The sequence below is a fragment of the Cygnus olor genome, chromosome 10, assembly GCF_009769625.2.
Source record: "Cygnus olor isolate bCygOlo1 chromosome 10, bCygOlo1.pri.v2, whole genome shotgun sequence".
NCBI lineage: Eukaryota > Metazoa > Chordata > Aves > Anseriformes > Anatidae > Cygnus > Cygnus olor.
In genome coordinates this window covers 8,691,419-8,719,123 of record NC_049178.1, presented here as the reverse complement: position 1 = coordinate 8,719,123, position 27,705 = coordinate 8,691,419, and the positions used below count along the sequence as shown (strand labels likewise).

At 45.7% G+C, this 27,705-nt stretch overlaps 1 protein-coding gene across 4 annotated transcripts in view; it reads right to left on the bottom strand.

Annotated features, from left to right (window-relative positions):
• Positions 1 to 4,202: 4,202 nt before the first annotated feature.
• The window catches only part of HEMK1 (HemK methyltransferase family member 1), a 32,819-nt gene continuing 9,316 nt past the window's right edge, over positions 4,203 to 27,705 (bottom strand). For all 4 annotated transcript variants that reach the window (XM_040568444.1, XM_040568446.1, XM_040568447.1 and 1 more), the window contains 7 exons: positions 16,725 to 16,877; positions 14,575 to 14,639; positions 11,118 to 11,167; positions 9,637 to 9,742; positions 8,532 to 8,627; positions 6,596 to 6,709; positions 4,203 to 5,331 (listed from right to left, as the gene is read on the bottom strand). In XM_040568444.1, coding sequence (XP_040424378.1) covers positions 5,295 to 5,331; positions 6,596 to 6,709; positions 8,532 to 8,627; positions 9,637 to 9,742; positions 11,118 to 11,167; positions 14,575 to 14,639; positions 16,725 to 16,877 — 621 coding nt within the window. In that variant the 3' untranslated portion in view covers positions 4,203 to 5,294. The remainder of the gene's footprint in view (positions 5,332 to 6,595; positions 6,710 to 8,531; positions 8,628 to 9,636; positions 9,743 to 11,117; positions 11,168 to 14,574; positions 14,640 to 16,724; positions 16,878 to 27,705) is intronic.

Here is a 27,705-nt window from a genome sequence, read left to right as displayed (position 1 = left end):
CCCTTGTTCTGTCACTATCTACCCTAGTGGAGTCCATCTCCATCCTTTTGATAAGACCCCTTTAAGTATTGAAAGGCTGCAATGAGGTTTCCCTCACTGAGGGAGCCTTCTCTTCTCCAGGCACAACCCCCAAGTCCTTCTCTGCAGGGCTGCTCTCAGTGAGTTCTTCTCCCAGTCTGTACCCGTGTGGGATTGCCCCGACCCAGGTGCAGCACCTTGCACCATGCAGGTCAGCATCCTGCAAGACACCACCACCTGCTTACAGGCACACTTCCAGAAGTCCCCCAGCCTGCAGGGCAAATACTGCCAGCAGTTACATTCTGAATCCTGGGCTCATCAGCCTAAGCCCAACTGGCACAGTCAAAGAAGCAACTGCAAGGTAGGAGTGAGCCAGTTACAGGTCTGATTCTGCAACTATTGCACATTGTTAGCACATCCTTGAGGTTACAGTAGCTAATGCTACCTGTCCCAAATCTCAGCAGCTGAATGCTAAGTGTGATTTGGCCGTGATCCCAGTGCTGCGGGGCGGTAGTGTGTAAATAGCCTACTGTGCTCACCAGGGACTGGATGGATCATGCTGAGACTTGCAAGCAGCTGCCAGGCAAAAAAGGCAGAGAAGGGCTGTGACATGACCCTCCACAGGCAGCAGGAACAGCTGAAGCTTCAGACACTTAACTAAAAGCATATCAAAACATCTGTGGAAGAGGCAATAGGCTGGAGAAACTTGCAAGTCTCTCTGAGTATCTCATCATCATCTCAACTGTGAGAGAAGCCTTCTCTCACTGGGTGTTTGTCCCTCTGGATGCAACCCTGAGCAAGAAAAAGAAACGTTTTTTTTTAATAAACTTAAATATGGCTTTTGAAAACTTGCCCAGACAAACAAAACGTTAATGCAAGTTTTGGCCTGGTCTTCACTGCTTGGGAAATAACTCCTCCCCCTCAATAACATGAGTTGTAGCAGCTCTATTATTCCAGTCACCACAGGCACAAACATCTCCTTCAGTATGTCCAAAGTAAGCTACCCTTCAGCACACCCAGTGCCCCTTTATCCCTCAAGCAGGGAGGGAAGGGTGTGCAAGAGGTCCACAAAACCAACAATATGTTGGTACTTCCTCAGAAACAAAAACTGTGAGGAAGCATGAGAACAGACTAACACACGGAAACTGCTCTAAGGAAAGAGCCAGCTGTTCTACGCCTCAGGACAAGAGAAGTAGTACCCAGCTTCAAGGGCAGTAAGGAAGAGTACGTGCTAAGGACACCTTCCCAGCTGTAAGAACAATGAAGCAAGAGAACAACTTGTGTGCAGATCATCATTAGAAGCCTTTTAGATCAGGTTGGGCAAACCTGAATGATGTAAGCCAAAGTTGATCCTTTTGGACAAGGAATTATGGTAGATGACTGTCAAGCTCTCTTCCAACCCATTCTGGAATACGGCCCCGAGTCAGAGATCTGGGTGCTTGCCAGTAATCCACACACACTCAGTCATCAGGGTCCCCAGAGACTGACTTCCAGTGCTGCCTTGGCTGAGTCACTCTGTGTCCACCAGTTCCTCACCTGGGAAGCTGGAAGCCCCATCCCTGCTACATCTTCTCTCAACTGGGAGCACTGCAGGGATAAACATTTCTTAGGCTCTAAGGTCCTCAGAAAGTCCCTTTCATTCTGAGTGGAAGCCTGAAAACACAGGTGGTACTTGCACTTCAGGGTACTTGGAAATTACACTGGAACGAAAACATGGATTGTCCAAAAACATGGATTAATATGGCCCTAAGGGGGCCATGTCACAGCCACGAGGCCTCCCCCCAACTTCCCCACAGCAGCCCCACGCTGAAGCACGGGGAGGTTAAAGCCCCACTTTGCAGCTGCACCTACGTGGAAGCCCTCTGCTGACCCAGGTTCTCACTGGGGTCTGCATATTGCCATGCTGCCAACAGACACGCTGTGCTTGGGGAAGCCGGTGGCAAGACTGCTCTCCATCCACCACGGACACAGCCTGGCTGGGACCACAGCACCATCTGCAGGGCTCTGCCAAACACCAAGCTGCTACCAACTCCTCCTCAGGGAAGGCCAGTGGGACCCTTCCTAGTAGATACTTGGCAGTGGTTATGCTCCAGAAATATGCACCTGAACACACACAACCACACTCTCCAAGGTCCTGCAGGAAAACAAAGTCCCTCTGAAAGCACCACTTCAGAAACAAATCACTTGCTTGATCCAGTTCCAAAGACCCACTAAGGTCCCAGAAAACTGAATGCATTTTGATACTGGATTATGTAAAACGTCGACAGAAGTGTCAGCCTTGGGTGGCTTCAGGGAGCGACCGCACCGCTGCAGAGCGCTCACGTGCACAGGGCACTGCTGGCAGCAGCAGAGCCCCGCGCTCACAGCCAGAGACGACACAGACACGGTCAGTGCAAGGGCACTGGAAGCCCTGTGGTTTCTTAAAACTACCACATCCAGGGCGCTTTGCAGAGCTTCTGTACCAAAATGAGCCTGGGCCAATGTGTGTAAAGCACTGAAGAACACACTGTACCACACCAGCACGTTCCCTCAGATGTGAGTCTGACAAATAAATCCCACCCCTTGGGAGGAAGAACAATTTTTCTCCATTCTTGCCTTTATGAGAAGGTCTGCAGCACCATGTGATTTCCCGAGACATGTAACCACTATGCAGTGCAAACCCACAGAAATGCAAGCATTTTTACTATTGTTTTAGCTATAAATACAGGAATTTAACGCTTGTCCTACTGGACTAGACCAAGAGTCCATCTCAGGGAAAGTGTCCTGCTCTGTGCTCTGACAAATGACTGCTTCTGAGAAAAGGCAGGCTGCTTTCTGCAGCTCAGCCACCAGCTCTCAGAGGGGCACCTAACTCTGGCCTGCTGCAGGGAAGCAGCCTACGCCTTGACAAATGCAACATGATGCCATTTGATGCTCTCATAAGCCAGTACATTATCCAGCTTTTAAAGCGCCCTGCAGAAGCGCCCTGTGCTTCTTTGCTCTGTTTTTCATAAAGAAACAATATCAATGTCAAGATTAAATCAGGGCACACTGTTTTAAGAATCAAATTGAAAGACCTAAGTCCAACAAAGTGAGCTAAAAAATAAGACTAACCCATTATTGTTATTATTTATGAAAAAACACAATACCTCTTTGACTGCAATTTGTACTCCCTGCTGCCAGAGGTCAACTGTGCTGAAATTTTATTTCCAAACCTAGGATCAAGTGCACTTTAACTGAACCTCTTCCTTTCTCCCCTTTCCTCCATCTCCTCTACTATGATTCACCAGGGCAGGCAGTGCAGTCCAGTGAGGGCTTATAACTTCAAGTAAAGAGTGTACAGTATTACAGGCAAACTCCTGTGGTGAGCAGAGTGGTGGGATGGGGTGAAAGGTCAGTCTGTGAGCTGAACAGTAAAAATCCACAGGGCAAGGAGAGGATCTAAGCAGAAACCCAGGCACTGGTACATCAGAAAGATGTACCTGTGAAAATGCAGGGTGAAGGCTCCAGCATTCTACAGTGAATGAAAGAGTGGAGACAGTGAATGCAGTAGAGGTAGGAGGGAAAGGGACTTGCAAAGCCCTCTGAATCTGCTGCCACCTTCCAAACAGATGCCAAGTTTGTTGATGCAGTACCTACCCTTTCTGGCTATGCACTCCCAGTTCAGCATGCACAGATGGCCTGATAGCACATCCCTGGCACACCCAGACTGCAAAAGTCACTGTCTGGACATTTCTATTCCCTACCACATGCTCACCTCCACTGGTCCAGCAAGTGCTTCCATTCAGACTGATCCAGGTCTTTTGATCTGGTTTCTTTCCTTCTTTCTCTGGCTAGCTATGGTCAAGAAGGGAACTTGCAACACTAGAAACAATAGCAACAGGCAGCAGCTTGGATTTAATCCTTTCAGCATTTATAATGTCATGATCTTGACTGTTCATTTCAGGGACTTCTCTCAGTGTTGTTGCAGGCAGCCCTACTCTGAGTCATTCTTCCCAGACAAAGAAACAGACCTCAGTTATTCCCATGGCTGTCAAGAGACTGGGTCCTACTCCAAACTTAGCCTGTTGTCAGATTTTGTAAGTCTTTTCACCTCACTTTTTTTTGACTTCATCTCTGAAACTGGAGTAGTGATTCTGGCCTTCTCTGTAGCCTCACATTTAAAAACGTTACATGGAATTTAAGCTTTACTATCAGAAGCAATATGCAGATCCCAGATGTTTATTCAGACCCACCAGCACGTTTGAAAGCACGATTGCACAGCATTTCTTGTAAGACTAAGTTTAACGTACATACAGCACTATCTTTAATACAATGGTTTGATTCTTTCTGGCAGCATCCATGAAGTGTCAGGTGCTGTAGATTCAGATGGTTTTAGCCAACACCAACAGAGCTCCTTCCTCTAGAGCCAGTGACCTACGTAGCCACAAATACAGAGTGAAAACATGTATGACAGGAAGAGATGCTTTATCAGCTGTGGCCCACAACTGTCCAAATACAAGGCTTTTCCCTTCTACTCCAAACAAGCATATTCCAAAGGAAGGGGCAGACCGATCCATAGATTCCTGTTTAATCTCTTCACCAAATCCATCACAACCCAGGCGCGATCAAAATCACTTTATCTGAGCTGCAGAACTTTGTCTCTCCTAAGCAGTCACGGTGTAATATGTGCACTGATACTTCAAATGACATGTCACTATGTCACTCAGCAGGACTTAGAAATGAAAGCTGCTTTGCTGTTGGAAAGCTACTCCAGAGCATCAGGAACCTGAAAGAGAGCTGAATTTCAAACCTGCAGTTTAGTCACATTCCATTATACCTGCAAATTCATGAGCTGCTAAACCCAGAGTTGGACCGATCAACCAATCTGGTCATATTCTTTCAAAGTTTACCTCAAGGTTAAATAAGGAAAAAAAAATCCTTCTACGTTAAATGGGTGATCTGACATGTTGAGAAACTGTATTTTTAATGTATTTCTTTGAAATTTGCAATGAAATATCTGGAACTGTGAACTCTTCCATATTGGTCCTGAGATTAGCAAGTCACTTTAGCAGAGTAAACTAGAGTCACATGTAGATCCCTGAAGAAGATGAAACACTTTTAAATGCTCTGTTGAACCTCTGGATTGCAAGATGAAGCCTGTATTAGGAAATGAGGGGCCTGTCACTGCATGGAGAGATCAACGCACTGGAAAACGAAGTGAAGATTCCTTTTGCCATGCTGCCATGCAACAAGCCATTCAGCAGGGCTCATCAGCAAAAAGCACACTGCAAGGAATGTTATCTCCAGCACTGTTGTCATCTGCTTTGTTTTTGGATGTGCAGGAACCTAGGCCTGTGGGGAAAAGAATGAGCAGAACTTTAAGTCTTGCTAGGGAGAATATGGTTACAATTCCATCATATAAAAGCATTCCAATGGTGGTAATTTCACCAGAGCCAGTCACCTTATCAGAAATGTTTACCTGTGTCAGAATTTCTGACTCAAACACTTGCCAGGTTATCTCAGGACATAAAATTGAGACACTTGGAGTCCACCCTCTTTAATATCTTTATTGATGACTTGGATGATGGAATTGGGTGCACCCTCAGTAAGCTTGCAGACAACACCAAGTTGGGGAAAGTGTTGATCTGCCGCAGGGTAGGAAGGCCCTGCAGAGGGACCTGGACAGGACGGGTCGATGGGCAGAGGCCAATGGGATGAGGTTCAACAAGGCCAAGTGCCGGGTCCTGCACTTTGGCCACAACAACCCCATGCAGCGCTACAGGCTGGGGGCAGAGTGGCTGGAAGGCTGTGCAGAGGAAAAGGATCTGGGGGTGCTGGTTGATGCTCACCTGGACATGAGCCAGCAGTGTGCCCAGGGGGCCAAGAAGGCCAACGGCATCCTGGCTTGTGTCAGGAATAGTGCAGCCAGCAGGGCCAGGGAGGTGATCATCCCCCTGTACTCTGCTCTGGTGAGGCTGCACCTCGAGTGCTGTGTTCAGCTTTGGGCCCCTCGTTACAAGAAGGGCATCGAGGCCCTGGAGCGTGTCCAGAGAAGGGCTACGAAGCTGGTGAAGGGCCTGGGACACAAGTCCTATGGGGAGTGGCTGAGGGCACTGGGAGTGTTTAGTCTGGAGAAGAGGAGGCTCAGGGGAGACCTTATTGCTCTCTGCAGCTACCTGAAAGGAAGGTGTGGGGAGCTGGGGGTCGGCCTCTTCTCACAGGTAACTAGTGATAGGACTAGAGGGAATGGCCTCAAGTTGTGTCAGGGGAGGTTCAGATTGGAGATGAGGAGACATTTCTTCTCAGAAAGAGCGGTCAGGCATTGGAACGGGTTGCTCAGGGAGGTGGTGGAGTCACCATCCCTGGGGGTGTTCAAGGAAAGGTTGGACGTGGTGCTTGGGGACGTGGTTTAGTGGGTGACATTGGTAGTAGGGGGATGGTTGGACCAGATGATCTTGGAGGTCTTTTCCAACCTTAATGATTTTGTGATTTTATTAAAGGCTGGCTTCAGATGCTCTCTCTTGCTGTGTTCCACTCAACATATCAGGATACAGGAATCCAATCTACTCAGGACACAGATCAACACTTGAATCAAAACTTTGAAGGTAAAACTCACTTGCCACAGAAGTCCTTGTGAACAGCACAAAGGGTGAGTAGTAAGTCTGGGTGTGCCTGTAGCCAGTTCTCCACCATATCTGGGTGTCTGGGATCAACTTCTAGAAACACGCTTCTGAAAGGACACACGTAGGAGTAGAAAGTGGGGAGATGCACATATTCAGGTTGCTAAGATGATAAAAAATTAAGGTCTTCTTTCCTGGAAGACTCCTATGAGTGCAGGAAATGAGAAGGTCAAAACACTGCAAACCAACAATCTTAGACCAGATTGAAGCGGTCCATATAAGGTGCAGATTCCAACTGCCTCCTTCAGGGGGACAAAATGTTGATCTTAAGGGAAACTTTCCTGGTACTCCTCTATGTGAGCAGTTAAACCCTGGTACTAAGACCTAAGGATCCCTTTTGAACCCTATGTGGGAATACCACCAGCTCTGTCTTTTTGAGGCCCACAAAGATTTAAAGTGGAGCAGGCTGCTGAGGAAGAGCCAGAACCAAGTTTTATGATGCAAATGCATGAACACTCAATACTGGACTAGCACCTCGTTGTATAAACGGGGTGACATTAGGTCCCTGTAGTGAGAGTCGAAACACAAGTCAGTATACACATTTTCCCCATAGTAAATATCTCCATAGATCCGTTATGAAAACACCACAAGGATTCAGGCCATACAGCCCTACACACAGGACAGTACAAAGGAGAGTGCAACAGGAATGAGGGAACTTGTCAGACAGCCTCAGATAACGCACCAGGACATAGCTTCACATTGAAGGGCTACTTCCACTTTTGCTGCAGCTGGGCTTTGTGACACTGCCATTTATGAGTCTCTGCTCCCACAACAAGGCAGAATCACCCTAGCTTATAGGCCCGTGGAAATGGGTTCCAGCCTCTGACAGTGCAGCAGGATCCAAGTTTAACAGGCAAAGTACAGAGGCCAAGCCCCAACCAGACACTCTCCCGGGAATTCCTGAAATGTCCCACACTGAACACTCCCTATAAATTCACCAAACTAATTACCAGCTGGGTGTGGTTCTCATTCCTGACCTTAAAAAACTTGGACCCCTCGAATAGGAGCTCCACCTTATAAAACAAGCAAAAAGGAACTAGGAAAAAAATTCTAACAACCATCCCCACAGGAAATGGGGTTCCCATCTGTTGCTGAGAAGTCCTGGGGAGCATCTTCTGCTCTTGTGGTCATAAAAACCATAAGCAATGAATTATTCTCAGTATGCCTCTTGATACTCCCGTTCCTCTTCTCAAAACAGCAGATTTTCAATGTCCTCTCCTATGTTAACCAAAAGGTGAGGAATTTTCAACAGGATATGGGAACGTGCCAACACAAGACATTTGGGTATCAGCCTGTCCATGTTAAGGCACAAAATGGATCCCACATAACAAATAGAAACAACCAGTCTTAAGAATTCACAGTGAAGAAATCTAACATTTAAGAAGTTATCCCTGGCTGATTACCATCATTCTCCCAGGATATTCAGCACTGCATACTGGCACAACATATAAGTTTCCCCTAAATAAAGGGTGTGAGGGAAATAGAGATCTACATCCATCCTCACAGAGCTCTGTATTGCTTCTCCCTCCATCAATTATTCTGCTTAAGTAAGCTTCCTTTTTTGTGCTCCTTCTTACTCCGTTGCTCTCTTTCATTTTCCTTCTGTTAGTGCTTTAACCTTTAAAGATTCTCACTTCACTAATGACTATGAAACATCATCACTAGTCAAGGAAGGCCCATATCCCTGTATTAACACGGCTGATTTTAAGTTGATTTTGCTTATGTAGTTTTTTTTTTTTTTTTTTTTTTAACTGCTATTGCTAGATAGCATTTTCACAACTATTTTCCCTCTGTATCTTCCTGTACGAAACAAAAATGGTAGTTACAGAAATGGACAGAAGACATGAAACTCAAAAAGAGAACTGTACTTACCCAGAATCCTTCAGAAGAGAAGGAGCCAGAGCCAGAATTGTTTTGATAACTCTCATCCCATCAGCTCCTCCATCCAGTGCACCAAGGTCCTCATAGCTAGGGTTTGGGAACAAGACAACATTACCAGCAATTCACGTGGCACGAGCCATGCCATTAAGCCACTGCCTGACACCATGGAGAAAGGTGCAACTAATACATCTGAACTCCAGCCTGGCTACAGCAAGTGAGAGCACTTTCATAGCTTTTAGGAGAAATACTGGGAGTAAGAAGGCTGCCACCTCTAGGCTGAGAAACTCCAAATTGAACACAAGCAGAATACGTTCCTTGAGCTTTTCCTGAAAATTTTGAGTCAACTGCAGCCAGAGTTACACAGTTCCAACACATGGTATGTTCTCTCTGTGCTAGCTGGACAGGGAAAGAGTGGGTTGTACAGTGATGGAGCACTTGCTTTATTTCAGCTGTGCCAATAGCCAGGTTGGACTGCCTTCTAACCTAGCAGAGCAAATTAGGATGCAGAGAACTTTGCCACTTTCAAGGACAGAATCTGCTCCTGTGCACATTTTGCACAGGGGTGTGTATAGGACTCTGTCCTGACATGCATGACCATCAATTCGGAGGAAGACCAGCACACACAAACCAGTTTTGCATTCCAGAAGAGCCTTTTCATGTTTGTGTGGGTTTGTTTGCTTAAAAGACGACTTCTGAAAAGAATGGGCCACAGTATTTCCACCTTTTTTTTTTTTAATCACAAAAAGCTACCCAGAATAATTATACTTTCTTTCATACACTCACACCACTTATGAAGAAATCTAGCATGAAAAATGTTCTAAAAGAGTTTTGGATTGGAAACTTAGTAATTTCAACATGTGTGCTTCTTCCATTTTCATAAATATTTAAAATACTTTGATATTGGTTCAGACCTGTAAGCATTATCAAAGTAATGCTGTACTGTTGTACACTACATATAAACACACCTACAAGTAAGAATGTATGTGTATACTACATTTCCCTACTTTCTGTGCAAGTGTGTGTGTGTAACATAAGGAGGCAGCCAGAAAACCTTGCAGCAAGGAATGGGAGAAGGAAAATCTATTTATCTGATTACCAGAGGATCTCTGCATCCAGGGAAGCCATGTCTTCATGGAAAACATATGGGGGGTTACTGACTATGAAGTCCATGGGGCCCCAGAGTAGCAGCTGTTTGGCAGAACCTAGGAAAGAAAAAGAATCACAACCATCTCTCAACCACAGCAACCTTTCCTCTAAGCTCAATACCAAAATCCTATCCAGAAAACTGCCTTTCCAGACAGCTGCACGTGTGTTTGGTTCTGCTTCTCTGGTAGAATTTTATCCCGTATCTTTTTGGGATAGCCTAGCCTGGTCACTCTCCCACCCTGAACACAAGAATGACACAAAGCTAAGAACAGGCAAAGTATCTCTTTTTTTTTTTTTTTTTTTTTTTAATACCCACAGCCCTGCTTAGTGGAATATCTTACTGTACACAGGACCTAGATGCTCCGGAGAGATCTGTGCCCAACTAAATCTAAAGCAACAACTGGAACTTGATAGTCCACGCAGACCTAAGTGAGAGCTTGGGCTAGCTGTCAGGATGTATATCCCTCCTCTTATCAAAGCTGCAGAAGGACCTCTAATAAGCAAAAGAGCTAAGCCCTCATCTGTATCAACCTTCTAAAGGGTGGCCTTTCTGCCAACAAGGTTCAGCTTATGCTCGTGCTGCTGTCTGGACTGATATGTACCAGCTCTGGACCAGACACCACAACCCTGGGAGTGTTACTCTGTCCTCAGGCCGGGCTCCCAGAACGGAGCTTACCCCTGCAGGTGCCAGGCACGGCCACGCGGCTTTAGGACTGCAGCTAGCTGGCTTACTGCTGGAGTACAGCCAGCACGAGCTCAGATTTGCAGGTAGAAGACTGTGCAGACATATTCCCAAGAGGTAACAGTATCAAAGCCAACAGTGTCAGAAAGGTGCATTAATGAATCTGCAACACTGGAGCTCCTGGCTCTGGAGCTCCTAGCTAAGCACAGCTGAGGTAGATAAACCTCATCAAATGGCAGTTTTAAGAGGTTTCAGCCAAGGCCAGGGTAACAACAGCAGGTATCCTCTGCTTTGGTTCACCTCATTTCAGACGAATAAAGGCTGGGCACTTAATGTAAGTTAAATGTCTGAGCTCCCTCTAACATCAGTGGAAGGACAGGCACATACCTGTTCATCTAGAGCACCCATGTCAGCATGGAATGAATTACTCTCTGTATATATGCCTCTCCCCACTAACAGCAGACAGCACCTGGACTACCAGCTCAGAATCAACCTTTAGACACCTAAAATCAGGAAAAATTCGTCTTCTGATTAAGTCATAGATTTCCCTCAGCTGATAATCTGGCCTGAAAATCTCTAATGGGAAAAGCTTCACAGGCTCACTTCCTACTGACCTTTTTCTCTATTACTTCAACACCCTCCTCACCTGTGTCCCAGTGGGGTGGCCCTCCGATGTCTCTCATGCCCAATGCCCAACAGTAAAGTAAAAAGGGAGAAGGACAAAAAATTATAACAGCGAAAAGAATTACCGTATGAAACATTGTGGTGGAGGATGTGGATCCTGTCCTGGAGTTGCAGCCTGTAGAGAAAATTTCAGATGCGAAATAGAAAGAAGATTAGAAAGCTCATCTGTGTGGATTCACGAAGAGCATATTTAATAAACAGACCACTGAATAATCACGCCTTTTGTCATATGCGTGTATATACTACCCCACTGAAAAACACAATTAAAAGCATCAAATATATAAATTTGATATTGTAAATGAAGTCAACAGGCTCATGTTTGTCACATTCTTTCTCCAGCCATTTTTTTTATATTATTTTTTTTTACAGTTGGGATCTTAACAGTGTTCTGTCATCTGAGTGTATTTTTTTAGGCATCTTTATAGAGTCACGTTTCATCTCACATGAGTGTGTTAAGGTGACGAGATTTTACTGCATGCTGCACCAAGAAGCCAGCACATGCAGTGCAGCAGAACCCCTGTGCCAGATGTAGACCAGGAGAAGGGACTCCTTTATAGACTCAATAGAACCATTTAGGTTGGAAAAGTCCTCTAAGATCATCAAGTCCACCCATTAACCTATCACTGCCGTATCTACCACTAAACCATGTCCTTAAGCACCACATCTACACGTCTTTGAAATACCTCCAGGGATGTTGACTCAACCACTTCCCTAGGCAGCTTGTTCCAATGCCTCGCAACCCTTTTAGTGAAGAAGAAATTTCTCCTCATATCCAACGTAAACCTCCCCTGGCACAACTTGAGGCCATTCCCTATAGTCCTATCACTTGTTGCTTGGGAAAAGAGACGAACCCTTATCCCACTACAGCCTTCTCTGAGGTAGTTGTAGAGAGGGGAGCTGTCCCCTTTAGGGACATGCACAGACTGTTCAGTAAAATGTATTTAAAGCACACTAGGGTTTCTCAGACGTGACTCTCTAACTCATGATCCTTCTCATCCCTGACACGTCTGTGCACATTAATCAGGAAACGTTTTGCTCAGTGCCTTTCATCTGTAACCAGACCTCCCCAGGGTACTCACACCAGCAGAGTCCCCAAAGGTACAGGAATACACAAATACCTCTCCCTTTACCTGTGACAAGTAAGCAGAGTGGTTTGTTATTTTTACGAAACGTGTCTTTAAACATCTTGGTATTTCTTCGGGAGAAATCTTGGCCAAGATTCTGATCTCTCTTATTTGCTGACTCAATCCCAAGCCTGAGACAGCCAGGCTGCCATTGCATTATACTCCAGGCTGGCTCAACCTGGCGCAATCCATCCCTACCTCCCAGCTCACTCCAGATTACACTCCCTGCTAGGGGGAAGTAGACAGAGATCCCCCTAAACCTTTGGGATCCTAGGAAAAGCTCCCTTGATGCTCCTGGGGCAGTAAAGAGATGCCAGTTTAAAAGCTGCCTTGGTACTTGGTTACAGCCTAATATTACAGGAGAGGGCACAGAAGCAGAGAGCGTGAGACAGCAAGGGAGGAACATAAGCCCTAATTCCTCAGCTATATGATCCACCCATCACAATACCTCTTTGCACGAGCTTTGCCTCTGGCTTTTGAGAAGACATTTGAGCAACAACAGAGAAGGTACTTTGCAGAGCCAGAGAGACAAGGTTGGTCAAGAACTGCTGATGGAGAAAGACTCCAAGCCTCCTACAGGAGGTGCCATTCCCTGACCACCAACAGCACACTGTGGCAGACAGGATCTGCCCTGTCCCCTGCTGCAGCAGGTGTCTAGAGAAACCTCTGACAAAACCGAAGCTCTTCCCAGTATGCTCTTTCCCCCCAGGAGAGACCCACCACAAAGGCAGATTTTTATTTCCAGCTCTTTAGTATAACGCTCTAGGGGCTACCTGATGGGGTTCATAGAGCATGCTGCAGGAAAGCCCTTATACTCAAATACTGTTTGCCTTTGCTGAGGGCCTATGGTACTGCCTGGTCACCATACACAGGCATCAAGAAAAAGAGGGATTCCTGCATCTATCTGCAGTGTGCACGGATGGGTAATCTGGCACTGCTATTAATTTGGTGCAGCCAAGACTCACCTAGGCATCCTCCCCCCAGGGAAAAGAGCTGTGATAAGGGAGCTCTGAAAAGAAGGCAAGAACCAAGCTGGCTTCGGTCAAGCAGTAATACAGCTTATCCTACTGGCTTCTCTCCCAATTGCTACAGTGCACCATGGACAAGATCCCTTAATGAAAATATCCATGAAGAAACATGAGGTTCTCTGGCAATGCATTTACACTCCCCATAGCCATTCTTGAGCCAACCAGTAAGGATAATATGACAATTTTTCCCACATGCCATAGCGCTACTCTACCAAGGAGGCAAAGATCTTGCTTGCTTTTATTATGTTTCTGTAAAACTGCAAGAGAACTTGGTTTGATACTCACACATCAGGAAGAAATCTCTGCTGCCTGTTCCCCATAGCTGGAATAGGAGGCATAGGCTACTGATGAGGTAAAAGTGCAGGAAGGGTTTGTGTTTCTACCCATCACTTCAGACTCACATAAGATCTGGGACCGGGTTGCAAGAAGTGGAGAGATGCCACTCAGCGCAGCCAGAAACAGGAGTAGCCTGTCTCTGTAACCCCTGTGCTGGCAGCAGCTTTGGAAGAAAGGGTATGTGGGCCCTGAGAACAGTCATGTCAGTTAAGAAGCATCATTTTTACAACTCGTGGCTGTAAGAGACCCCACAAGAGGTAGCAACAGGAATCCCTCCCAAGACTGCTCTAACTCATGCCCAGGGCCCAGAGGTTTCAGAGGATATGAATACATACTAGAGCTCTGTATGCTTCACAATGTCTACAAAGACTGGGTTCCTAGACTCAAAATTATCCTGAGATTTACCTCTGGTGCTCACTATGCTCATGACAATCCAGAATAGCCAGGGTCGAGCAGAACCAGCTGAGGAAGCAGAGCTGCTAGGAAGGACAAGGTTTTCCTGAGAGCTGCTCTGCCTTCAGGCACAAGGACTCAGCAGCTCTGTCCTCAGCGAACCCCAGACTGCAAGGAGGACACTAAGGGATACCAAACCAAAATGAAGCGTGAAAGCTTATATCCAGAGGGACAATGAGAGGAGCAAGCACGGCAGTAATGATGAGGTAGCCAGACAGAGTAGGATTCAGGCTATACCTGTCCTTAACCTGTTAAGTGACATATACATCCTTACTACCTGCTGCCTAAGTTTATGAAGTCTATAGAAAAGAACAAGAGTAGTGACCATGAAACACTTTGAAAACCCTTGGAAGACAGCATTCAGGCTGCTGTCTATGCAAAGCGCATTCACAAGTGAAAGGAAAAAAAAATCCTGGTAAATATAAACTTTTTTTTTTTTCCCCAATTCTTACACACTTTGGGAGCTCAAACAATTAAAAATTCCCTGGTTTCTAGTGGTGATAAATACATCCAAATATTGATGACTCCTGGTCTTCCTCAAGCAATGATTTACAAAAAATGTGTAACACGTGCGCTCGTACCTATGCACATTCTCCTTGGTGAGATCCACAGCAGCCTCCTCTTTATCCACAGCTATCACCCAGCTCTAGGACAGAAAAACAACAACAAACAAAAGTATTACAACATCAAGGTTCCTGAACAGACAAGCTCTGCCAGAAAAGACATGAAAGATAAAACCTGCTAATTGACTCTTCCCTCTCAGCTCCTAAAAGGAACAGCTCATGATGAATGCCTCTCAGGGCACCGATGGAATCACAATTCACTTCTAGTAAGGCAACTAACATGACAGAAGGCAATCTGCAACACTGCCAGCATTCTACCAAAACCGACAGGCTTCTGACCAAACCAACTCAGCTCACAAGAATGGAGTCACGCTGACTCACATCTCTTGATAGGTTCATAGCTCCTACGCAGTGTGAGACTCAACGCTTCAGCAAGCCAAAGGCTGAGGTGGGCACAGGTTAAAAGAAGATCACATCCTAGGCTCCTCTACCCTAATGTGGATGGAATCCCTCTCAACATTAACACAACAGCTTGGATAGAGGTTCTGGCATTTTCCATATGTTGGGCAGACACTTTTTGCCTACTTACACCACTGCAGTCCTTACAGTGCTTACACTAGATTCACCATACGTATTGACTGCTTGTACTTGACAGCGTGTCAAGTATTTGCGAGTCCTCCGGTATAACAGCCTGTGGTAGGATGGTTAGAGATATGTTTGTCCTTCCATCCTGCCTTAGGAAAAGTGCAGGCAAAGGCCTGACTTGTTTTTGCTTTGCTTTGTTTTTTAAACATAGATGTGGCTAAGTATTTACACAGAGGAAACATGCTCAAAGACATTACTTTGCATCTGGAGATGACGGCGGTATGTGGTGCGATCAACCATCATTCCTAGGGGGATTCATTTCACAGCCTGAGACCGGCACCCCCCCCACACAAAGCAGACCCTTAAGGTAAAGGACACACCTGAAACCATAAATGAAAAGCTGCTGGTGTTTTTCCTTGATAGCCTACTGCCAAATTCTGCCTCAAGCACTGAAAGAGATCACACACAATGTAAACTCAAGTTAGGTGTCAGTGTGGCTACTGTTCACTCTCTTCAGTCAAGGCTCTGTACGTCTCTGGGCACAGCAGTTTGTGTTAGCCAGCAGGGAAAGGACTATTATCAGTTACAGGGACAGACTGGCACAGTTGTTTAACTTGACAGGAAAGGAAAAGGGCATGAAGCACAGCTCAGGAAATCAGAGTAACTATACTTGGAAGTCATGAAGCCCAAGTATTAACCTTATCAGGTCAATGGGAGGAGGAACACAGGCATTGACCTCCATAACTCTAACACACCACGCCTCACACTCTTCTCTCTGAGAGGAAGAGCTGGCCACAGCGCTTCTTGCTCACGAGAAGGGACTTGCTGAAATCTGTGTGTGATGAGATCTTGGCTTCATTTCTCTTCTTTCTTTTTTTTTTTTTTTTCTCATTTACCAACAGTATCTCACTAACCTTGTCTCATGCCGTAATGATCAGGGGCAAGAAGGGCTTTGGTCAGCCAGATCTCAGTTCCCTTCCCACTCTTTCCATTCTGTCCAAAAGGTGGGGGTTGTTATGAGGGAACACAAGGCTTTTAAAAAGTGGTTTGGCAGTTGTGGCAGTGTGACATCTGCTTGTCATATTGATCCTAACTACTGATACTTCCGTGGGAATTCCTCTCCTATATTCATTTGGTCTCTTCGGACTCTTAGAGATGAGGTCTATCGATTCACAGCAAGGTGATTTTAAATATGACTGTCTCACACATTTTACTAATAGAGTGTATGCTCACGCCTCAGTCAATCTTGTCCACAACCCAGGATATTAGTTTAACACCATAGCTTCAAGATACGGTGATTAATAGTGAGCTGTGACAGCTGAAGAATGAGCACATTTGCTTCTTTCATTCTGACTACCTTTGTTACTCCTTCAGTCAGTTAGGGAGAGCAATTCCTAAATACCCTCCCTCTACCCAGCATGAACTTACAGAGTCTGATTGTCAAAGACCTTAGCTGCTAAAGCAGCAGCTAAGTCCCATCAAGTCAAAGAAGTTTGCCTGGGAAGTCTCAATGAAGTCTAATGTAGTGGGACTGTCCTGTAATACAGACATCTCTTGTACCATGGGCACTAAAAAAAGCTCACCTGAGGCAGTTTGCACAGGAGACTCAGAGCAATTGCTCCAGAGCCACAGCCAATCTCCAGGATAACAGGATGTGGGACAGCAGCTGAGAAGCAGAGGCCTGAATTCTTCTCATGTTTCCGAGATTCTTCGTCCAGAACTAAGGAGATGAGATCCTACCAAAACAAAAGAAATCATATCAACATTTTTCTAAGCTGTTTTGATTCTCACCTTTGTGTTCTGAGGACTGAAAGAATTTTAATTTATTGGGTTTGTAGCCCAGTAAAATGCATTTCTGTTGTTTATTTTTAAAACATAAATGACAGCAATGGAGCTGACACACAAGAAGTCATTTCAGCTCCATCTCCCCCACAGGGTGCTATGACTAGTAACCAAATCCTCAGGATGCAGTTTCCCAGGGATCCTCTGAGGTCTTCTAGCACTGACAAAAACAATAACCAAACAGCTGGAGCACATTAACTTCCGTAACTCCATATTATTTACCCCAAAATTCTAGCCTTTAGCATTTGTGTGCTACAAAACTTAAGAATTCTAAACTTTTAAATAATCTGGAGACAGCCATATGGCTCTGAACAACAACTAAACCAATAATCCAACCTGCAGATGAAAAGCAAAAGCAGTGAATTACTAAATGACCCAAATGTCCCTGCATGGCTTTCAGATTGTGGACTCCTACTGTGCTTTGTTGGTATAAAGTCACATGGGAAAGGCTTTCATCCATGCTTCTTGAGCCGTATGCATCTCTGCTGCTACTGCTTCCTCCCTCCCATCAATCTAGTTTTGAAATCCCTTGGCAATTTCATTTAAAATCCAACACAGCAGGAGAGGTCTTAAAGATACACAGTTCCAAGGTTTGTGAATATGAGAGATTAGTTGCTACAGAACACACACACATGACTCCCTCAGACTGCAGTGTGAACTTCCCTTGCTATTCACCAGAGAAAATCCTTATTAGACACCTTGCTTCAGCAGGTGCTCACAACTCCCTGAGACCCCTGTTCTTTTCATGGCACAACTGTACAGAAACAAGGCCTTACTGCCCAAGGCGCTCCCACAGTGGCTAGGTTATTTCACTTGAGAGATCTGCTCTTGAATCTCTCCTGTAAATCTAAAAAGCTTAACAAAATTCACAAAGAAGAATTGGCTTGATTTTACCAACAGGTGCAAATGAAAGACATTACCAGGAAAATTACCGGTCTTCCAATTTTTACAAGACATTTTGCACGTTCTTGGCATAAGCAGGAAATATCTAAAAGCAATGCAACCTGGCAGGCAGGTCAGGGTTCTCTTTAGTAAAGTAATGGCCTTTTCCAGGAGCCTAAACCAGGCATGCTTACACATAAGGGCATAAACCCTTCCTTGGATATATCAACCAAACTGGGGTACAAAGTAACAGATGATTTGTGCAAAGCTGTGGAGTTTTTATGAAGATATTTGTGGCTGTTGGTCTTCCTTCATGCTAGACTGATTTGCATCTGCAGGAAGTAGGAAGAGAAGCTGCAAACAGGTGTAAAAATGAAGAGCTGGGTTAGAGGAGCTTCTGTGGAAACATCCCCAGAGTCCCTGAGAGACATGGGCTGATTTGTCAGATAGCATTTTTGTTGCACGCAAGACGTGAATCGCTCTTCAATATAATAAAACACTGTGCCTCTTCACAGAAGCAAAGCTTGTGCTACTTCAGTCCTAAATGAGGAAACAGGCACATTTCAACGCTGGCCTGCCCTAAGAAAGCCAAGCAGCTTTCAGCTGCTTCATTTTAGTAGAACCCTTTGCTTGTTGATTTCTCCAGCTGAAAGAGCCTGAAAGCACATGCAGAAAGGAAAGATTTGGTTTATTTGAATGTGTAGACACTCCATATTTCTCCTGGTAACATTAATTCTTGTTTAGATCAGCTTTTCCGAGCCTTTGCTATTTTCAACTCAGCTGCCTTTGGCTTTGCTGCTTTACCAGTAGCATGGCTCTGCCATCATGCCAGCTCTGGGGAGACACTGGCTCCTTGACCTTCTTTGGGCTCCTTTTCACAGCTGCAGCCTTCTGGGGCCTGCAGGGGCTTTTTAGCAGCAAGTTCCTTCAGCTGTTTGCACTGCTTTCTCTCAAACCTCCTGCAGTTGTTGAGCTGGAACAAGCCAGAACCACCCAGGTCTTTGCTCACCAGACACTTAAAAACAGCCTTTGTTCTTCTCCAGCCCATGCCCTCTGCCTCCCATAGCTCTCCATGCTCCTCAGCAATGACTGCAGCACTCACTGGGCTCCTGCCAAAAGCAAAGGAGAAGCAGCCCACAGGCTGGAGGACACTATTCTCCACTGCGAGGTTCAGTCTGGGGACTGATGCTGGCCTCAGCCAGGTACGAAGGGCTGCGCTGCAGTGCCCTGCCCTGCCCTGCCCTGGGTACCATGCCGTTAGTGGCACGGCACTCGCAAGGGAGTTTTGTTAACAAAAATCACCTCCTCCGTGCTGCTGCTGTGGGATTCCTTTCCTAGAGGACCATGGAGGAAAACATTCTCATGGGCTCCCAAACAAGACTGTGGGAAACCATTAGAGTACCACCAGCATTCAGATAACAACATAGAAAAATAAACACCGCATCTACCCGCTCGCGTGAAAGTGGCTTTTGCATTTCAAATGGATGACTCAGTTTGAAAATACTTCTGCAACAAAGACAGAGAGAAACTGCAACCACAACAGGTGCTGATGATTCCAAGACCACAGGAGAAGAACCACCCAAAAAATTCTGCTTGGACATTAAATTGCTCTCTTAAATGCTGGCCATTTCTGGTCACGTATAAATATTTCCAGGAAATCTCTGTGCTAGCTCAGAAGAACCATCCATCTCCAGGGCTGGTCACAGAGGGACACAAGTTACTGATTACAAATGTCCACGTGCAATTTCCCTAAAGCAGAACTACTATCAGCATTTATTAACTTCATTAACGTTTATCACCAGCGATTTCAAGCTTGGAGTTATTAGAGAAGTTCTACTTTATACATTCCACAGTGAAAGTGTTTTGAGAGTGCTTGCCAAAGCTCTTGTTTAAGTACGACTGATTTCAGTTTTTGCCACAGGTATATTAAATAAGAGACGTTGATATTACTTCAGCTTTATATCCTACTTCCTGACTCCCTTGCCACATTGCCTTGGTTACTTCATATACCTCTTTTGGAGGCAAAGACTATTTCTCTCATAATAAGCACGTTTATCGTAACAGTTCAAGATTAAAAGATAGCATTAAAAATAATGTGATGACCTGGAGAAACTAATTCCTCTTCCAGATGTTAGTATCTCTCTACAACCAGAGAGATCTATAATTATGAAACTAAGTTCTTCTGGAAGTAAATTTCATTGATGAGCAAAATAGAATGCATATCCTAACCAGCAGATTAGGAAAAGAGAAATTACTGGTATAAATCGGACATTTAATTAAATTTGTAACTATGTGTGTATTAAAAACAAGAAGAAAACACAAAATAATGCACAGGAATAAGACATTTTATAAATCTGCATTAACTGGCTGTGATATTAGCTGTCCTTTCCTTCATTTACAGCTTTCCCATGAAAACCAAACTTCCCCGACATCTGTAAAAGAACTGGGAAACCCCAGCAGCCACAACGCAGAGTGGGTCCCGTAAGACCACTGCCATGGCCACGAGTTTTCCTTTCCAGAAGTCAGGAGTGACTGAGATACCCAAAGTTGTTTTGAAAGTGTTCTTCAGATAGTCTTGGTATTTTTCCATCTTTTCTGAAGCAATCCAGTGACAAATTGTGCTTCGCCAGTTCTCTGAAGATGTCACCACTGCAAACTGGCAAATTATAGCACTCTGCAGAACACAGCAGAACCACTTTCAAACCTCATCTTGGGAGATGAAGTATTTCTGGCCATGCATTACAGCGCTCATACACAGAGCACAGAACACCCTGTAAGACAGGCAGTCCTCACCTCTGTAGATGAATCTGACCGGCACCACAGCTAGCAAAGAGCAACAGGGGCAGAAGGTGCTAGAAAGAGATGCCAGTCCCAGACACAGAGAAACTGGGACAACAGCAGATGTCCAAAGGCTGCGGTCTTTATTGTGCAGGACACCCTACCTCATCTCAGACTGATGAGTTTCAGACAGCAAGCATCTGCTAACAGAACGCCATCATTGCTTAAAGCAATCTTAACCCTCAGTTTAGCTACCCGCCCTAAAGATTAAGATGAAATTAAAGAAATTTTAATGGGAAATAAGAGAAAACATTTTGACAGCCTAGATAATTAACCTTTGGAATACCCTGGGTAAATTCTCCACAACATGTCACTCTAAACTGAAATGGCAGGCCTTTCAAAAGGGCTTACTTTCAGACACCATTTACAGGATTTGATACACCAGAAAGAAATGGCCTTCGCTACAGAAAAATGCTATTTTTGATAAAACAAAGACTTGACGATCATTGTGGCTTTATAGAGTCTAAAAAACAGAAAAATGAGTTGGTTGCTGAGGTGCCTCATCCCTGAAACATGCCGAGCACCTCAGTACCTCTAACATTCATCCTCACAACTCCCATTTTGCAGAGAACAGTGACCATCCCAAATTCCCAAAGGAGGACTATGGCAGAGTGGAGCAATGAAGCCTCATCTGCACCTTTGCCACTGACACTGCTTTAGATGATGGAAGTGGGTCCCCCAGGCTCCAGATAGGGGCAGACAGATCTACAGTTGGCATGCCCAGTGTGAGGGCAGCTCACCTTCTGCTTAAAAGCAGAAGTCAGAAAAATCAGAACCAGATTCCTACATCACCTAAACAATCAGTGCTTGGCTGCTCTTGAATTGCCTTTTTGTTCTTAATGTTGCATATAAAGACCGTAAAAAATAATTAAAACACCAACAAAGTGCCATTTTGAGGAACAAGTAAAATTATAAAATAAGAAATTATTTCAGAAACGTGACCTGATTTCACGTTTACCCACAGCACGCTAACCACTGGATAGGATGAATGTTCAACTGTGGGGTTATTAAAATTCAGATTGCTGCTTACAGTATGTGTCATTATTGTCAGTAACAACAGCCCACACTGAAAGTTTTGCTAACCAGTGCTACAGGTACTGGCAGAACTACTTCTGCCCTGGAGCCTGGTGCATACGAACGAGGGTATAAACGTGATACATGTGTTAGAGTGGGGAAACGGAAGATTTTGAAGATCTCCTTCCCCCGTCTGTGCAATAAGCTCCTTCCTCAACTAGCTAGCTTTGGAAGGATTGAAGGGACTGAATGCCAGCCAGACAAAACCAGAGAAATTAAAATCCTCTCTTTTTACTAGCAATGGCAAGAAGGTAGAAGGGAAGGAGTGGACTGGATGTGGTTGGGACAGCCCCCAAAAGCCTCAGAGTGTTGGCACCTGCTTGCAGGGGCAGACTGCACATCTTATTCAATAGATGGCTGCGTACAGATGCTCAAGTAGCAGAGAGGAGAAGCCAAAAGTCACAAGGAAAGGTGAGCTCAGGAGCCACTGCTTTCCCTTGCAGCGAAGCTTAGCCATAGCTAGAACTGCCCCGCAGCTGTCCTCTCCCCTACAGCTTGCAGGGCTGCCACAAACCTTTCCAGGGTACACCAGCAAGTCTTGGTGTGCTCCAGGGCCCGTTTGTCATCTGCTACAGGTAGACATCAAGACAGCCTGAGCAACAGGCTAGGCTCAGGAACGGGGCCAGCTCACAGCTCTGTAATGACTGGTGTGAATAAATCCCAATCTGCATGCTGCAAATTTCCTCATACAGCAAAAAGAACTTCCCCTTCTCCCCCATTTTATAGGATTTTACACAAATATTCAGGAGGACATCAAGAGCACCAGCTACCTTCAAAACTGTGCATGCACAAGGGTGGTAAGCTAGGTGCAAAGCAAAATATCTGGAAGGGTTTTTACATTGCACTGAGCTGGAGGTGATGCAGACATCAAATGATTTGTTTTTCAGGGACATAAATACTGTTGCTTAGCACTAACAGAGTGGGGACAAGGTGGCAGCTATTTAGGCCTTCTGTACCTTTCCCAGAAGAGTATTTAAAAATCTATGGGGAGGAGGGGAAAGGCAGGGCACCCTTGTGAGTGAGAGGGCATTTCTGCTCCTGAAGAGCAGAAGAGGAGCTTGCAAAGACTAGAAGAGACCCATTACCTGCAGTTCCACTCAGGGGACACAAATATTTGCTTCCCATACTACTTGATTTCCAGCCCTCAGAGATTCTCAAGCTTTTGTCTCTCAGCCAAGCCACTCACAGCCTGCTCTCACCTTGCTGTTCCAGGAAGCCTTGCTTCACTGCCAGATTTGCCCTAAGTTCACACCGTCATTTATTTGTTGTCCCCCCCCCATTTTTTCTGATGAGTGAAATAAATGCAAAACTTTGCAAACACCTCCAGCTTCCCATGAGCCTCTGCCTCACCCCTCCACCCACAGCTCCCATTCCTGCCCACCCCCCCAGCACACACTCCTGTTCTGACAGGTTCTTGGTATTGCCTCCCCCTCCCTGCGGCCAGGTCTCTAGCTCGCTGTATTTCTTGGAACCGCAGCTGCACAAAGACAGCGTGAGGACAGCGTCTGCCAGCACCCAAACCACAAGCTCCACAGCTGCACAGCTCCAACCAGCAGACAGCACAGGGTCAGGCAGCTTTCAGCACCGAGGCAGTCAGGAGGAAACAGCAGAGATTCTCACTGCACAGCAGTGGCTACAGAGCTGCGTGGAGGTCCCGAGGCGAGGCAATCACGTGCTGCGGTCCAGCTTCAGCAAATGAGACATCTGATGTTTCTGTGATTAGAAGTACAGGGCTAACAAAAGCAAGAGGATGGGAGGGAGGGGAAAAGGCAAGGATGGGGCTCACAAATTCACACCGTGTTCCCTACCGGCACCCTTTTTTCCTGCCCCGCACACTGGGGAAAGCGGGGAAGACAAGGTCCCATGGGTGGGAGCCTGGGCGGGGTGAGAGGCTCTGACTTGCAAGGTTAGCAGAGGGCACAAGGAAAGCAAGAGACCCATGAAAACCTGGCTAACCTTCTCTCTGCTCTCGCACACTTCCTGGGAATGTTTTCCTTATTTGTGTGCTTTCCAGAAACTCCTGTTCTCAGAATTCAGGACTTTCCATAGAGCCTGATCTGATATTAACCAAATCACCCCTCCCCTCCTGTTTGTCCACTTGGCTGCCAACCAGCACATGACAAAACACCAGGAAGCCAAGCTGAAAACGTACCTCCATGGCAATGGCCACAGAAGATCACCGCCACACACCCTCTTTCCAAAACCAGGCCACCAAGCCAGCCCAGGGATTCAGGGGCAGGCTTGTGGCTACAGCGTGCATGTCCTGGGCTCTTCTGCCTGGCACTGCAGCAGTAAAAAGAAAACATGGCACAAAGCCTGTCAAACTCCCCTCGGGGCGCTGCAGAACTCCGCTGAGACAGGTACATGTATAGGAAGTGAAACACTGCAATAACTCGTGAAGAAGTCATCGATCCTGAAAGAAAAGGCGGCTTTAGGCGGAAGCGATGGCAAACAGCTAAACGCACATCTCATACTGAGGAAGGGGGCTGGCTTCTGCCACGCAACAGAAAAAGCTCCTGATGTGCCAGGGCACGTGCCCAGCACTCTTCTGCCTGTTGGAGGAGAGGCTGGGACAGCACCCAGAAACGAGTTCACCGAAAGGCACCAGCCTTTGCAATCCATTTGTGCTAGCACCTAACAGAAATTGCTGCAGCTGCCACGTCTAAACTCAGCCATGCCCCACAGGGGCAAGGAGAGGGTCAGGGGCGCTGCCAAACGCTGCTCCTCACGCCTCTACCACAAGCCTCTCTAACCAGGCGCAGCCCTGCAGAACTGAGATGTTTTCTTTCCCTGCAGCTACTGGCATTGACTGCCGACAGACGCAGCATCTGGACGGATGCTCAGGTCCAGCTTGCTGTCCCTAGCTTTGAAATCCCATTTATGTGGGTGTCAGAAAGGCATGGCAGGGGCTAGGGGGGAGCCAAATGGATTTTTTTTCCTTGTCCATGTGGGAAACCTCTCGAGTCCCAGCCATCCTGTTCTAGCCATCCCAGAGTTTGTTTTCCCAGTTCTAGTCCTAGATCTTGCTCTAACCACTGATGAGCTACTCAGCTGAAACCCTCGGGAACTGAGGCCCTTTTTCAGTCAGAACAGGTAGATCAGAAAGCTGAAGACTTTGTGGGGTTCTTTGAGGGCAATAAAGGCCTTAACAGCACACATCTGTGAGAACGTGGTAGGAAAGCCTGGATGAGTTAGCCTGAGGAACAGGTTTGTGCATAAGTTAGAGGGGGAAAGAAAAAAAAGCTGTTGCTTTTCCCCATGGATTTTAGCATTACATTTACATTTCTGAGTCTGTTGTGGAACTCACTAGCTTAGAAGCAATACTCTGCACTGTCACAGCCTTTTTTTCTTGCATAGGAACCCAGGAGAAGCTACCACCATAGTCCTTCTTGGCCAGTTAAGCCAGGAACAACTGTTTCTTTCTACACTTCCGTTTGAACGAGAAGAAATCTGCTGTGGCAAAACACCCTGTCCTGATTTTAAAGAAGCCAGCAAGAGAGGCACCAGCTATGCTGTCTTAGGAGTTAATTATACTCTCTGTTAATGACATACACCTTTTCTTTTCTTGGCATTTATAGTGCTTATACACTTGGCCGTGAAACCAATGAGACTTCTGCTAACAAATTTCTGCTCTCTTTGCCAAGTAATTAACCCTTGAGCTTGTCTTTGATGAGCTAAACAGTCTTTCACAACAAGGCAGAGTTTTTTCAGTTGCTGATCCACCTTCTGTTTCTTCTCCTGACCTAGTTTTCCATTTCTTTCTCAACCAGTCAGTAAGATAACTGGACATATTATTTCATCAACTATTCCTTTATTGCAGTTCACAGAGATTATTTAACCCCGTTACTTGTACATGGCAGCCCCCCAGTAACACACGCGAGGATCACATTAGCCTGCTGGGCAGCCCACTGAGAACGGATGCTTATGGTGAGCCGTTCCCCAGCACCTCCCCACATCTTTCTCCACGCTCTTCTGCCAGATGAAGCCCCTCTGCCACAAGGCACAGGCTGCATTATTTCTCTCTTTGTATATAAGCTGCTACGATGATAGCTCAAAGGGCAGTTCTGATTACTTTACAACAATAACAGGCTGCCTTTGTAATTCCCATTCCTCGGCCTCTGGGCCACAGTCCACTTTTTCAGAAAATATTGTTTTCCCTCAAACATACTGATAAAATATTACCTGTGGGCAAAATCTGCTCTCCAGGAGGCCACAAGAGAAATGCTACAACTTCAGCACGTTTGTTTATAGCTATGTTTTGACAGATGGCATTTAATTTTTGACCCATTAAATAATGCTCTATTGCATTTCTGTTTAATACACCTTATAGGAGTCTAATGATATTTCAGGAAAGGACCCTAAATCATGTATGAGAGCACTATCATCCCTCTCATTTCCCAAACTGGAAAGCCAGAGATACAGAGAGAAGTGGCTTTCCTTTGAAGAGAACGCTGGTCAGAGGCAAAACCATGAAAACAAAAAACCCCCCAGAACTCCCCCCAACCTCCTGACTCCTGATCCATGGCTGTACTCATAAGACCCTGTGACCTTTTGAACTTTCTGAAACAGAAACATCTGTGGCACTGAAATTAGGGAAATGAAAGGTGATTCTGCATCAGAAGCTTCCTTTAGCACTGATTAAACCAGCTGACGTGCGCACTGCTTTGACACGTAGGACTGGTGGAAGCCCCCCCTTGGGGATCGGTGTATTTGTAGATACATGTCAGGAAGCAAAAATCCTCCCTTCTCCGTATGCTTGACCTTCTTGAAAGGTTAATGATTATGCTTAGCTAGAAGTCAGGTTCAACTTCATGAAAGGTTTCTCTGAGCAAACCTTTGCTTCAAGTGCTTTCACAGAACACCCCAGCACAACGCCTGCCATTCAGCTGACCGAGGCAGGTACACACCAGAGGTTTCAGTGCGCCGAGCACGTTGGCATAGAAAGGAAACTATCTTGAGAAGCAAGTTAAAAATTTAAAAATCGCAGGTGGAAAAAGGATTAAGACAAGACTAAAAATTACAAGTGTTATGGAGAGCTTGAATGGTCATCGCACGTGTTACGTAGTTCAAAGCTCCTTCCTGTTAAACGAGCAGGCAGCGTCTGAAACAAGGAAAATACTTTTCCCATTTACAGTACAAAATTCAAAAGATTCACTGTCAAACGATGTCATGGAGGCTACAGAGACAGACAGACTCAAAAGAGGATTAAACAAATTAATGGAGGACAGATCCATTAGTGATTATGAAGCAGAATGACCCCAAATCCAGCTTTGGCTAAGAACAGCCCTTCACTGCTGCCTGTCAAAAGAAGGGGGAATCTTTCTCTGTTTTTTTTTTTTCCTTATAATTTTGTTCCTACCATCTGCTACAACCCCCAGTAAGACACAGTATATTCAATTACACAGACCCGTATAATCTGACCCAGTAAGCCTTTTTTTCATGTTTTTAATATGACCTTCCGTGATCTCATAGGAGGCTGAAGCCACAGTCTATTTTGCATGATTAGTAAGAAAAGTGTTCAGCATGGAACAGAGTCAGCGTTTCTGTCCCTAGGACGTCAACCAGGCTAAACACACCTCTTCACCCTACAGTATGCTTTCCCCCTTCCCTTTGCAGGGCAACACTCTGTTCTCACGGCAGTCACCACAACAAAACCTGGATGGAAAAATCTGCGCAGTCTGAGCTCGTGCTGAGGTCACACCGGGTCAAGGAGGTGTCACCAGGGGACTCCCGGGTGGCCTGAGGGGCAGAAGGGGCGGCGGGGCTGTGACAAGCCTCGCAAGCACAATGGGAGCTCTCCTCCCAGCAAATAAAACACCACAACGTTCAAGAACCTGACTACCCACACGGCAGCGGCAGGGGATAAAAGGAGACCATTTCTGTTTCCACTGAATGAATAAGCTTTCATTTGCTTTAAAAAAAAAAAAA